Raw genomic sequence first — 14,832 nt, forward strand, 5'->3', positions numbered from 1 at the left:
GAATAATAATTTCACATGCAGTAAAGCTTTTTTTTTTTTTTGCCAATTTTAATTAGATATTACTCTTCAACTATACAAAATTTTAAATGTCACTAAAATTAAATTATAGACCCTGTGCTGGAACAGGTATCTCTACCAGTATTATTATAACAAAACATAGATTTCTATTTCAACTGTCGGTACTTGAAATTGAACTCATTAAATCTGGTATAAAATACAACCTGTCACTATACCCTATATGACATATATAGTTCAGCATTCAAGTGTTAGCTCAGAAGAAACAAAAATTACTAGCTATAAATAAGGCAGTGATAATACCAAATCTGTATCTAAATTGTAAGTGATAACAGTTTCCAGATGAAGATTGACTATGTGATGTGATAGAGGACCACATTTCCAATTGTATAAAAACTTTATAATAAATGTTTTTTTTAGAAGACTTTATAATAAATAAATGTAACAGTATATAAAATAAATACTACAACTTTGCAACTTGCACAATGTACATATCAAATCTTCCATATACCATGTGCAATGTGGAAACTTTCTACTTTCAATTGTAAGGCTTGTTGAATTGAATCCATTCGTGCCCACATTAGCTGTCACCCTCAATTAAAGGAGCACAATAGCTTCTTTTTTCAGTAAGTGAAAATAACAGAAATTGGATGTTTGTGAAAACATCTTACATAGTCTGACTCATCTGACCCTACCATTTTGCTTCATGTTGGTAACATTCTAAACTATTTAGTGCACACATAACAGAATTAGGCATGTTTTGATAAACAGCTTAATTAAGCAGTTATAATGTAAGTGTTTTTATATAATCTAGTTTCATAATAATAAAACATAAAATTATGTCAAAAGTTAATTCCATAAACTCTCTCAAAGAGTCTCATGAGTGTTTATGCCAATAGATAAGATTAAATTAGTCAACTCAACAAACCCTTATAAACAATGAAATATGGTAATCTCGTCCAAACATAGTAGTGTTTGTATATCAACTTACAATGATACAAAAAATTAAATACTTTACTATTAGTGTGGGAATATGATTACATGATATTAATAAGCAAAAAGTGATAATGAAATCTGAAATCAAATTGCCTATAAATTATAATTTATTGATATATTGAAATTTGCAATTCTCTGATACAATAAACCAAGAAATTTTCCTGTACAATAAGAAAATTCCCTTTTCCCAACAAAATAAGTGGAGAGCCACAAAATTCTTCATATTTACATTTCAAAATATAATAACTCGAAATAGTACGAGCAATAAGAGCTTGCCGCCAAAAAAATTCCCAGCCCTTATAAAAAAGAACTTTGATTCCAAGCATATAACAAATAAATTATAATATATTATACCTACTTGATTGCATATGAACGAGTACACACCGAATCAAGAGCCTCGGTGAACAATGAAGAAAAACTGGTCAATGCCTGAAAGACTCCAGGCAAACCTGTCTGTAGATTGTTGAGTGTCATTGCTCTTGTTACCTCTACAGCTTTTGAATGCTTCGTCATTTCATCTTCAACACGTCTTTGGCAGGTTGCTAGTTCCATCTTTTTCTCAGCAAGTGGATCGCGTGCATCCAGTCCTTGTCCGTTATCAGGTCCAGTGTCAGGAATGCCAATCCCTACCATAGAATACGAGCTGTAAAACTTTCTTTCTAAATTCCGTACGGACGAAGCCTTTCTCTCGAGTTCCTTTGAAGCATTTTCGGTTCGCTTCTTTATCTTGAGCTCTTCAGCTTGCTTGGAAGATATAACATGGACAACATTGATAAAGCTCTTGATTGCTTCAGACGCAACTGTGTCGGGGACACGGTCAAGTGCAAGTTTCCAATCATCAAAAAACATGTATGCGTCGGAGTGTTCCATCCTGTTGTTGTTGTTATCATTATCGACTGGCATAAGGCTAAGCTTAAACCAGCCGTGTAGGGAGAGAATGAAGTCCCGTTGAAATTTTATGAGGCGACAAAAACTGGAGTGCCAAGCCGAGACAGCTGATTCAAGGTCACGAGTAGCCTGCCTGTGCAGTTCAGAAGTTGATTCACCTCCTGATCTATTCACGAGGCCGCGGACTTGCTGCACTATGTTGCTTTGGACTTCATGGTACTGATGCATTGATCTCCACATGTACATCATTCTACATTTATCATATTACAAATTCACAAACATAAGAAGAGAATACATGACATAAATAAATAATTGCATTACAATCTCGTAAAATTTAATTCGTAAACATTAAAATGTTTAAAAATTATAGTATACTTTCCAAGTAAATAAAAATATCAATCAGTAGATCAAAAACACATGCTAGTTTGGATTTTGTGGAATTTAACATGCAAGATCTATGTATATTACAACAGTGCATTACCAGAATCATGATTTTATAAAAACCTAATGAGTGGCATATTCCAACTGATCAAAACTTTATAAAAGTAAATTACAAATACATTACATAACCAATAGCAAGCAAAATGCTCCATCATAAACAAATGAATAACAGTAACAGAAATAATTGATCTATTTTATTAAATTTATAGCAACCAGGCAAATAGTTAAGAAACATGTAATGAGTGTTTTGTACCGTAGTTACTTAGTTTAACATACTACCTAACCTAACCCATGAATAAATTATTTTGTTGAAATAGAGCCAAAGGAGACAAAATAACATTTTGACAGGTGCAGTGGTGGCCCAGGATTTGAATATAAAAGGAAATAACAGTTGGACAGTTTGGTACCTAGAGGCACATGCCATTACACTGCTTATGAGGCAGGTACGCATATGAGAGAGGTAAGCCATAATATTTTCATCTACCACCCAAAATATTCTTTAACACTATATAAGTGAGGGAAAACAAGACTTTGAAAAAATTACCAACCTTTATAACATATTAAAAATTTAAGTCCTCAATCTTGAGATTGAGAATTTCTCCTAATCTACTCTCCTTTTAAATGTGCCACACTACTTCAATAGCAAGGATTTCTTAGTTATTAACGTCAACTCTTGGTAACTATTTATATGTTTAGGTTTTAAAAATACCGTGCAATGCACATGATACTAGATAATTTTCAGTTAACGGTCTTTCAAATGCATTGTTACTAGTTATTTACATCTAAAAATCATCGCATTCCACCATTCAACCATAAATATCTTAGTAGCAAGCAACAGTATGATCCTAAATAAGGGTAACATAAAGTCTCAAAATCAGTTAGTTCATAAAGGGAGACAGCAAGATCAAATAGACAGGATTTCTTTCAGTCCAATATTATTGAAAATTTTGGGGCCCCCATGAATCAATTAAAGTTCATTCATTTAAAGTAGTAGAGGTAACTGTTTAGTGGGCTCCCATATGCCTGAATTGTTTTCAAACTAGAAGAATGTTGATCACCACAGTTTCTTATAATAATGATTAAATGGTTTAGGGCCTGTTTGGATAAACAACTTAATCAAGTGCTTATCATCTAAGTGCTTATGTATAAGCTATTTCTATAACAAAAGATTAAATAAAGTTAAACTGGTTTCATATAAGTTTTTTTTGAAGAAACTGGTTTCATATAAGTTATAAGTTGTTTTTATAAACTATCCTAGAGATGTCATTAGTTGCTTCTATAAACTCTCCCAAACAGTCTTACGAGTGTTTATACAACTAGGTAAGTTCAAATAAGTCAATCCAAACATGTCTTTCATCCTATTATACAGGAACTTAATTATTTATCAGTCCCCTAAATAAAACAATGCAGTAAAGTAATCGCATAAGAGGCGTACGTACCCATGACAGAGCTCAACAAGCTGAGGAACAAGATCAGAGTCTCTAAGGCCAATAATAGCGGTCGAGGTGGTAGACACGGCTTGTGATGTAACAACAATTAGCGACTGCAACCTATTTATGGCAGACTTAGTTTTGAATATCTTTGCTTCATCGTCTCCTTTGTATTCCTGACTCTGCAAGGCTGATAATTTCTTTTCATGTTCAATCTTCACACCTTCTCTAGACTACATTAAAGAACAATTTGTAAAATGTGTTAGCATACATACCTCGTTCGCAAATCATATGGTTTTAGGCGTTAAGCTAAAATAAAAGCAACACTGCAACGGAACCACATAATTTCAGTTTGGTAAAAAGGAAGCTAAGTTGGACACGTCATTTATGTGACTTCAAGCATTTGTAATCATTATCCTAGGCAATAGTTTTTCCTTTTGGTGTGGTATGTCGGAAAGCAACCTGCTTTTTTTGGTAACTATAACCATATATACCAGAGAAATATTTTGCCCTTCATCAACAACCAATTATAAGACCCCATTTATATTGAATATCAATCACATGTTGGACAACATTTGAAGAAATTGGATGAGTCCTAATCAGTTTATTGCTTTGTCTTGTTCTTCACTTCTTAATTGCTATTTTCCCTTTGAGTCAAAAAAAACTAGTTTGTCTCATTCGAGATATGGTATGGGTGACAGTATCGTATTCAATCATTTCACACACAATGATTTATCAATATTCAAGAACACATAACTAATACTAACACGAGCAAGATGTCGTGATTTATACTAATGTTATCATTGTTTTAACTGTCATTTATCTTCATTCATGGTCACTCAAATCATTATTTCACATAAGATAAATACAATTTTACCATTTTTGCATAACCTAATACATGTACAATAATGATTATACTAAACTTAGCCTAACTAAAAATTACTCCGCGATTTATATGCGCAGAATAAGGCTGAAAGTTTGTGCACATCATTAGTGATAATTTGCTCAAATTTATGATTGTGTTTTTTCAGTCTTGTCCTATTTTATTGCTATTTAGTATTTCCACCAAAATGAATAAGAAAATAGTAAAGTCAAATGAACTTACACTTTTCTATAAATTGATAATATTTACTAACTTTGTCAATCCTTATGCATAATCTTCAACAACAATTACTATTTCTTAAGGGAGGGAATTTGAGTGTATAGGTATACAAGACAAGTAGGTGGATCTAACAATAATGAAATGATGAAACTAAGTAGATGTGAAAAGACATTAAGTTATATTATACATATCTAGCATTATTATAAAATAAATCCAGAATAAAAAAGTTTGGCCGGTTGGTCCCAACCCAACATTAGGGGCTATTTTGGTCAATACACAAGGCAAGAAAAAAAGGGAAAGGAGGAGGAGGAGGAGGTCATTTTCACACTAAATAAACAGTCAAATACTGCGGTGACCTTACGCTACCAAAGTCCAACATCACTCTACACTACACTACACTGCATAGCTTCACTCATTTCATTTTCATTTCCTTCACTTATTCATTATCTCAAAAAATTTAATATAGTTTAATTTTCTAAAGAGGGAAGAACACAAACATTCTTCAAAATAACAAAGAAAAAGACTTGGATATTAAGCAAATAATCATTACCTTAACTTCTTCATAGAGCTTTTTCTCCCAAGCCAAAAGCCGTTCTAAACTGGAGCAAAGACTCTTTAGACCGCCCGGTTCATCCAATGAAGCGGCGTCGAGCCGGTACTTAACTGCCAACGGCGGTTTTGAGGTCCAAGTTGAGCTCAGGCTGCTCAATAAGCTATTTGAGTGATACACAGTTTCTGCAAACAAAAATCAAATAGTCAGATTCAACTCTACTCTATCCAAACCTACCCATAATTTCCAAAGCATTATTTGGTTGTTAAAAACAATAAAAGCAATTATTTTTATCTGGCCCAGAAACAACTTGACACAAAATGTCTGAAAAAATTAGAGTCCAAATCAAATTCTTTCACATATCAAACATAAATACTAAAAACATAAATCAAAATTTGCATAGAATTTCTTAAGAATCAAATCAAACACCATAAAACTTTAAAGTGAGAATGAATTGTAATCAATGAAACATGAATAAATTAATAGAATGAACAAAGTTGAAGATTGGTACTCACTCCTCAATTGCCTAAAACTTCGATCAAGCTGAGCTTTACTAATCTCAAGCATGTCAGAAACCTGATCTCCAGCAACAGCAGCTTTATCAAAATTCTCCTTAATTGAATCCACAATCTCCTTCAAATCTCTATGCCTCACCACCATCTTCATGTCCATCACCCCTTCACCCGTGGACGACGACGCCAAATCCTCCGATTTCCCCACCGTCGCTACATATCCTTTCGCAGCAGACGATGATCCGAAATTCGACCTAGTCCCAATCTCAGACCTTGACTCAACATCACCATCAACCCCATCATCTTCTTCTACTTCTTCTTCCTCTTCATCATCCTCAGAAGATGTTGTTGTACTGTAATGATCTCCCCATTCACTACACTCAACTTCCTCTCTCTCAGTCTCAGTTTGTTCCTCCAAATGACCATGACCATGACCATGAATATGATTCTTCTCAACCATAGCTAATTTTTCATTGAAATAATCATATTCTGATCTCTCAGAATCAAATCCTTCAACTTCATGTGATGTTGGATTAACATATCGTTGTTGTTGTTGTTGTTGATGTTGATATGCTTCTGTCTTTGTTTGAGGTTGTTTTTGTTGCTGTTGAGGTTGTTGTCGGGAATATGAAACATCACTGTTTCTTGACTTAAAAGAGAACTGTGAAATAGAATCTTCATTTTCACGTTCATGTTCATGTTCTCTGTCGAAGTAATCAGAACCAGGTGGTGGTGGTGGAGGAGGGTAGAAATTTTCCCAGTTCCAAACGGAGGAAGTTTGAGAAGGTGTAGAAGAGTATGTAGAATGTGCTGTAGGAAAGAAATTCGAAGCATAGTTATCGCTTCTTGGAGTAGAACAAGGACTTGAATCGGAGAGAATGTGAGGTAGTTTTGGGGGCGGTGGTTTACGGCGGCGTTGTTGGTGGTGAGGGTGGTGAGGTTGGTGGTTAGTGGAAGGAGTACTTGATGCAGAGAGGATATGAGGGAGTTTTGAGGATGCTATTGTGGGTGACGCCGGTGGAGGAGGACGATGGAAGGAAGACGGTGGTGGTGGTTGAGGTTTAGGTTGCGGTGGCGGTGGGTGGTGAAAGGTGGTGGTAGTGGTTGTTGGGGTGGTGGTGGTTTTATGGTTGATGAAAACGGCGGGAGTGTTATCAGAAACGGAGAGAGGTTCACCGGAGGCGAAAGTGGAGAGGGCGGTGCCGGTGAGGCGGAGGGAACGGCAGTAGTCGGAGTGAGCAGCGGCGAGGTGGTGACGAGCGTAGACAGCTTCTTTCATGAGACGGCGACGGTCTTTGCAGCGTCGCACTGTGTCTTCGTTTTCTAGCTTGGAAGCTGCGCAACCCATTGGAAGTAATATAAACGGTGGCGCGTGGGTGTTTACGTTACCGCGCGTGGGTGTTTTCGTTTTAAGGAGGAAGTGAAAGAAGGTGCATGGTACTGATGTTTGTGAAGTGTTTTTTGAGTTTGAGTTTGAGTGTGTTGGTTTTGTGCGTTTTACTATCTACCAAGTGCCAATGTCCTAGTTGCTTTCTTCTTCTTTTCTTCTCTTTTTCTTCCACTTTTTGTTTTCTTTGTATTTGGTGGATTTATTTATTTAGTTATTGTCATGAATAAAACGTTGTCATGATGGTGGATGAATGGAGAATTAATATTAGAGAAATGATATTTTGACAACCATTTTTTGACAACTTTTGGACAACTTTCTCTCTCATACTCACATGATGTTGTTATCATCTCTCTTCCTTTTTCTCTCTCCATTGTTTTTGACCAATAAGAAGTGAGCAAAACAAGGTTGTCAACAAAGTTGTCATCAAATGGATGTCAAAATATCATTACTCTTAATATTATTCTTTCAACGGTGTAATCATTTTCTGTTTCATTTTTATTTTATTTCAAAAGTTTCAAACCTCCTCCTATGGGAAAAGTGACAAAAAAATAACCTTACATAATTTGTTGACAAATTTTAAAAACAAGTCTATAAGAGTGACATTTTAAAGTGATTTAATTAGGTATCTGTAAAAAAAAAATTGCACGGTACATGCATGTTAATTTTTTTTTTTTTAAAGAACAGGTCAAATCATTTTAAAATTAAAATATTAAATCTTTAAGGCAAAAAGAAATATTATTAGAGCTTCATACAGAGATTATTGCCGCTAATTTTATTTTTACTGCAGATTTTTTGGTAGTGAATTTTTGCTGCAGATTGTTACCGCCAATTTGATGTTTTGCTTTTTATGTTTTTCTTGTTATTACATACTAAGGCCACGCGGTTAAATTCTTAGTTATTTTTACCCAGTTTTATCTTAAAAAAATGGATTAGTTAATCTCTCAAAATAAGGACAAGAAGTGTGTAGAGTCGATCGTGTATTCCGTTCAAGTTAGTTATGATATGAAAATGTTGGGCATATGCATGGTGATCTGAAAATAGAGGTTTGACACAAGGTGACCCCCTTTCACCTTATTCCTTTATTCTATGTATGAAGGGTATATCAGTGTTGATTAGACGATCTGCACTGGCTAACCAATATCCCCCTCCTTGAGGGTTTTGAAAGTAAAGACAATAAACTCGAGTTTTTCCAACAATATGTGGTTGAGTAACAAGGGCGTAACATGGTGTGTCCCTCAATGAACGTCCCAAATTTGGTGAAACAGTAGGCTTTGAGTGAACCTCGCTACTCCAGTCTACCTAGAACTAAGTAATTCAAACATCATGCAGTGGTAGGTTACACTCCTAGTTAACATCATCTTTTTGACCCAAATCAAACTCCCACTCGCTTTCCTCCGCATCACATTACTCAATCTTCAAGGTTGTCCGTAGGAATTTCCTTGGTGTCTACGGTAAATACATTAAAATATTGTCTACCATCTCCTTGCTCTAATATCTCCTTCACTTAATCTAAAACAAGACAAATATATAAGTGTAAAGAAAACAAAGGGGCTAAAATTACAATTATATCATAAAATAGGTTAGGAATACTTAAAATGAATAAATGATATACTATACACATGCAAGTACATATAAAGTCAATCAGCCTCGCTATGATGGTTCTCAAGTCAATCATAACTTGTCCAATGTTGCTCTCAATGCATGTAAGACATGGCCAACTTATATATGATGCCACAAACGTTCCTATTAGACTTCACAAATGTCAATTGAATTCCCGTGAAGTTCGGATGTTATTAGTTAATTAAGTCTGAATTTGACTAGGAACACCTATCATAGTACTCCCTCCAATTCTTAATATAAGAAACAATTTACTTTGTACATTCATTAAATAACTGATATATTTGGCTTATATTATAGTTTGAATTCCAACTTTGCTAGAATAATATCAATAATAATATCCTCACATGGATATGACAAAAAAATCAGCCTTCTACATGCGGCAATGGTCTTAGATATGAATGCTAGTCCTCACTTACATGGAATCATGGAAACTTGACCCTCAGTTCCTCATAATCAACATATAATCCTAAGTCATAAACCAATCATATCCATTCCATAGTATTACTAATTGGCCTTAATCGATTGTGTACTCATACTCATAAGCTCATATCATATTTTAATGCTCACCTTATAAAAAGTTAGATAGAGTAATAAATGAATTTGATCTCAAAATGTTTGAGCATAATGTCTTCTCAGATATATTGAAAATTGCAAAAAAGAAAGGAAAAAAAGCAAAACATACTGGTGTTGCTTTTCTCAGTAATTTTATCATTTAATGGACTAACAGAAGACACATTTGAGAATAATGCTAACTAACGAAAGATACATTTGATAATAAAGTTGACTAGAGAAAGAGACGTTCAAATAAGTTTTTATACTTGTAGAGATTATAGTTACAATGTAACAGACGTTTGAGGTTCATAATGACGATAATCAATTAGATAATATTATATTATCATATATATGTTTAGGGAGGAAAAATAATAGTATATTATGATATAATTATATAAAAAATTATTTATTTATATAAAAATAATTGTATATTAAGTTTTTTTTACTATTTTAATATTTCTAAATTTCACTTTTTGTAGTTTTCAATTTTTCTTTTTTTGTCAAGTGGTCTAGAGGCTAGAAATCCATCTTTTAAGGTAGATAAATGGAGTGTCGGAAGTTCGAATTCCGACACCTATATATTATGGGATATCCTTACCAATTGAGATATGTCACAAAGTTAATTTTTTATTTTATAAATCATATAAAATGACAAAGTTAGTCTCGTGACAAACTACACATAAACAATTTTAATATAATGGTTGTAACAAAATTGTGTCTAATTTTGAAAATTAAATTGAATTTTCTACCGAATTAAACTAACAACCTAACAACATTTTCAAAGAAGTGATAAAATTTTGAGACTATTCCTCTTTTGTACCAAAAAAAAAAATTGAGACTATTGAATGCCCATCCCATGCCTTCTATCAGAGGAATTCAGAGATGGCTTTGTATTGCATTGCATGAGAAAGTCAACTATACATAAAATATTTTCATCAAATCTTGCCAATAATCTAGTTTAGATTATAGTAGTTAACACTTAACAGGCACAACCCAATCATAAATTGCTTTTTTATTTCAAATGACCATATTATGAAAAGATTAGGCATGATCCTTAGTTGAGATTAAGATTATAAATTCATATGAACCAGAGAGTAGAGACTGAGATTAATCTTTGTTGGACAAATAGGAAAATATTCTATGCATAAAAGCTTTTTTTTTTTAAGAAGTTAAACTAGCCTACCAAAATTGGTACATGAGACCATGATAGAAATACACTATAAGGTTTCAAGTCAAAATCACCAGATCAACTGAAGTGGGTTATTTTATGCGTTAAAAGTTAAAATAATTAATATTTTACCCCAATAATGTATGATCATTAATCTTTAATCTTTGTTCCTATAGCTACAAATTTATTTATTCATTTAGAACAAACCAAGAAAAAGGAGGACAAAATAATCTTTAAGAAAAGGAAAGGAAAGAAAAAGGAAGGAAAAAAAAACAAAAAAACACACGACCACGATTTTGAATTGGTCATCATCAAATTTATTTTCTTTCAAGATAAGATGATGGAATAAATTCTCGTGAAATGAAAGCTAAGAAATTATTGAATAAAGTTACTGATAGCTTAATTCTTTAGAGCAATCCTCCAACCCACATAAGAAGGAAACTAATCTATATCACTATCATGATTGCATGGCAACCACAAATCTTACAAAACACTTTTTTTTCTATTTGCTAATTGGTTCGCAATTACAAATACAACAAAAGATGCCTTGCTGTTCGAAGCTGTAGTCCCACATGATCATATAACTCCATTCTCTATTGGATGCTGTGGAATTTCCTATCTTACAATATATTTTATTCATTTCATACTAGAAATTAAGGTTAACTAGATCTTTTATCCCTATGATATTTTGAAAATTTTGTTTTAGATTTCTATAAAAAAAAATGTTTTTAGTTTTTATATTTAACAAAAATGGTACTTATTTAGTCCTCATGAGCCTCTTAATATGGACTACAATCACACAATGTTAGCATTTTTAGGAACTAAAAACAAGTAACATGCTTATTGTGTGTTTGGTTAGTGTCATTGTGCAAAATCACGACAAAAACTCACGTTACGTTAAAGCTTAGTTTCTTTTTTACGTTAGAATGTCTCGGAAACGTGAGGTGGCGGTGAAAAGAAGCCAAAACCAAACATACATTTATATGGACTAAATCCAAATTTGTGAATTTCTAGAGCAGTTGAAGTAGGTATAGTGGAAAGGATGAAATCAAGATCAACATCCACACAATAAAGTCATTATTTCCTCTTCTTTTATTTTTGACGTGAGATTTCCAAATACTTGCTTAAAGTGAATTAAACATATAATTCAAAAATATATAAAAATAAGCCTGATTGGTTCATTTTCACTTCTAAAACCAACTTCTTGAGTACGATCTTTCATGTTGTACTTTCTCATATTGTTATCCTTTTCCAACTTTTTCATCATCTTATTTATCAAAAGATGAAATGTGTGCATGACAAAGCATAGCAAGGAAATTGTTATAGGTAGCATGCATGAATATTCCACCAATAAATTGAACCTTTTGTAGTAAAGCAAAGGATAAAAAGAAATAGTGGTCGAAGTAAAAGGCAGAAAATTCAAGACAAGTGAAAGACCCTTTCAAATCTATCACCATCTTTCCTACTCACAAAATCTTGTTTCACCCAAACACTTTCCACTTAAAGACACACCACATGCACTCTTTTTTTTTTTTTTTTGGTATATATTCAATGGTCTAAATATTTTTAAGTAAAAAAAGAAAAAGTTAACTTTGTATTGCTTTCTACCGTTAAATAAGGTTAACGGTGTGAATTAAAGGGCCTTTATTTGTTTTTGCTTTGAACTTTCCGATTGGAACAAGCATGGAACCCTACGCAGCTTTGATCACTTGAGAGAGTATCCAATTCTTCACAAAAGCATAGTGACATTTCTATCAAAATATTCTTTATTTTGATTACTTTTAAACAAAAAAACGTTTACGTTAAAGGGTTCATTTTTTTATTTCGTCCTTCGAATTTTTTCCCTCCTTTTTTGCTCCATAAATTCATGTCAATAAGATAAGAGAAGTTAGTAGGTTACCTGCTAGTGGGTTTAGGATTTTTTTTTTTTTTTTGAAAGATAATAGTGGGTTTAGGATTGTTGAATCTTCACTGAGTTCCCCTTTCATTCCCGAAAGATGAATACGTTACTCTAAAGTTTTTCTTTACCGGACGTTATTCTAAAGTTTTGAAGCATAGGACCTTGCAAGTGACATGAAAAGAAGAATTGTATATCCCCACATACTTCACGTACAATTTTATTTTTTGAAATTCGCTGAAAGATTCGTGCAAATACAATTATTCAGTCAATGAACAAAACAATCAACAAATGTAATAATAAATTTTAAATTTTTAATATAGAAAGATAAATTTTGATGGATGAAAAACCTTTTAAAGTTAGAATCGCTATGTTGATGACATTTTGTGGTCACAATTATCATTTTTCTATAATCAATCAATTGAAAATGAGTAAAATGGTACTTCCACAGTACCTATCTAACATATATGGAGTCTTAGACGAAATTTAAGATGAAGCTTTAAGTCCATAAAATTAAATTTAAGATTAAAGTCCATAAAGACTTAAAAAGATTGATTGCCTTGGTGGTCTAACTATTACACTTAAGTAAGCAAGTCTAATAAGCTTTTAAGCAAGCCCATCATTATGTGTATTAAAATTAAAAGGGTTAAATATAGTTATGGTCTCTATAAATATACCAATTTTTTGTTTTAGTCCCCCTAAAATTTTCTTTCAACTTTTAGTCTCTATAAAATTTTCAATCACTACTTTTGGTCCCTATTTTCAAGTTAATTTTTGTACTTTTGTCAAAAAGTTAATTTTTGTACTTTTTAATGAAGTTGTGCAAAAATGTGCAGAATATAGTAAAAATCACTCCTAAGAAAAATTAATTTTTTTTTAACTAAACATAAATTAAATATGAATTTTTTACTGCAAAAATATAAAAATTCATATTTAATTTTTGTTAAAAAAATCTATTTTTTTTTTTGTAGAGGTCTTTATAATATTATAATTTTTCTGCAAAATTGTATTAAAAAATATGAATTCCATATACGAATTTACTATCAAAATAAAGCACTAAAAGTGAAGTGAAAAACTTTTTAGGACTAAAAGTTGAAGAATTTTTTTTGAAGGATTAAAACGAAAAGTTAACATACTATTTATAGAGACCAAAAACATATTTAAACCAAATTACAATTATTAACATTTAGATCAACTAACTCCGCTAGCTAGATTAGTTAACTTCCATTTCTCACTCCAAATGTGATGTGATGTTACATTAAACCTTGAAAACACGATGCACTGTAGTTGTGCGGTGGTTTTAGCCGTTTAGGTTAGGCAGAGTGAAATGAGAGGGTTGGATGTGAAGAATATATTAAGCATCCAATGGTTATAAATTAATTATGGTCCAGTCAGTGACCACATATAAGGTAGTCCAACCAAAGGATTAGAGTGTATCCAAAAGATAAATATAAAGTGTAACGGTGGTTCCACTACAGCACTATGAGTACACAGTTTTGTGTGTTAATGTGTACTAGCTAGCTTAGTCGGCACCTAGGAAAGAGTTCATCTGAGTCACCAAAGTGAACTGTACTTTCTCTTATCAAAAGCATTCAAAGGTAATTTGAATTGAATTATTTCAGCTTCTCTACTGTGAAAAATTTGTTGTGATAAAAGGAGTCACTATAAAAATTGCTGTGATAAAGGTAGTCATTAAAAGAATTAATTGAAATGTATTTTATTTTTTTGATGGATTGAAATGTATTTTATGGATAATACTCTCTTTTTTTTTATGGATAATACTCCCTCCGTCCCTATATCTAAGCACCCATTTGACTTTATTTTTGTCCCTAAATGTAAACTCCTTTTCAAATTACTAGATGCATTTATTATTTTTTCCTTAAACATACCCTTAATTAATACTACTAACTTATATTGAAATATGAAAAGTCAAATTTTATACATATACAAACAAAGGACAATTTAGTAATATTAACACACAAAACAAACACATTAATTACACTGACAACTTTTTTTAAGAAATATGAAAAAGGTAATGGATGTACATTAAGGGACGGAGGGAGTACTCTTTAATAGAGTGAAATATTTAAGACGACCAAATGTGAATATATTTTCCCCCGTATATTTGAGACAGCATGCCACATGGTGTAGAATTAAACAGTAGAAGACACTGTCCACTGGAAACATGTGAAGCATTAAACAGACCCCATTGTTGCTAATAACGGTTTTTCCCTGTTCTTTTCTCTTCAAGCTTACCATGCCAGTCTTTTA

The 14,832-nt window shown here is 32.5% G+C and overlaps 1 protein-coding gene across 1 annotated transcript; it reads right to left on the bottom strand.

Moving 5' to 3' along the window:
- Window positions 1-1,100: 1,100 nt before the first annotated feature.
- LOC146909036 (nitrate regulatory gene2 protein-like) lies at window positions 1,101-7,403 on the bottom strand. The gene is made up of 4 exons (XM_085729713.1): window positions 5,938-7,403; window positions 5,423-5,607; window positions 3,780-4,003; window positions 1,101-2,149 (listed from the first exon to the last, which is right to left on the bottom strand). The coding sequence occupies exons 1-4, from the start codon at window positions 7,280-7,282 to the stop codon at window positions 1,366-1,368; spliced, it is 2,538 nt and encodes an 845-aa protein (XP_085585839.1). The 5' UTR covers window positions 7,283-7,403; the 3' UTR covers window positions 1,101-1,365.
- Between the last annotated feature and the right edge of the window lie 7,429 nt (window positions 7,404-14,832).

This window comes from Medicago sativa, chromosome 7, assembly GCF_051527215.1.
Source record: "Medicago sativa cultivar Bolivia chromosome 7, Bolivia_mono, whole genome shotgun sequence".
NCBI classification, from domain to species: domain Eukaryota; kingdom Viridiplantae; phylum Streptophyta; class Magnoliopsida; order Fabales; family Fabaceae; genus Medicago; species Medicago sativa.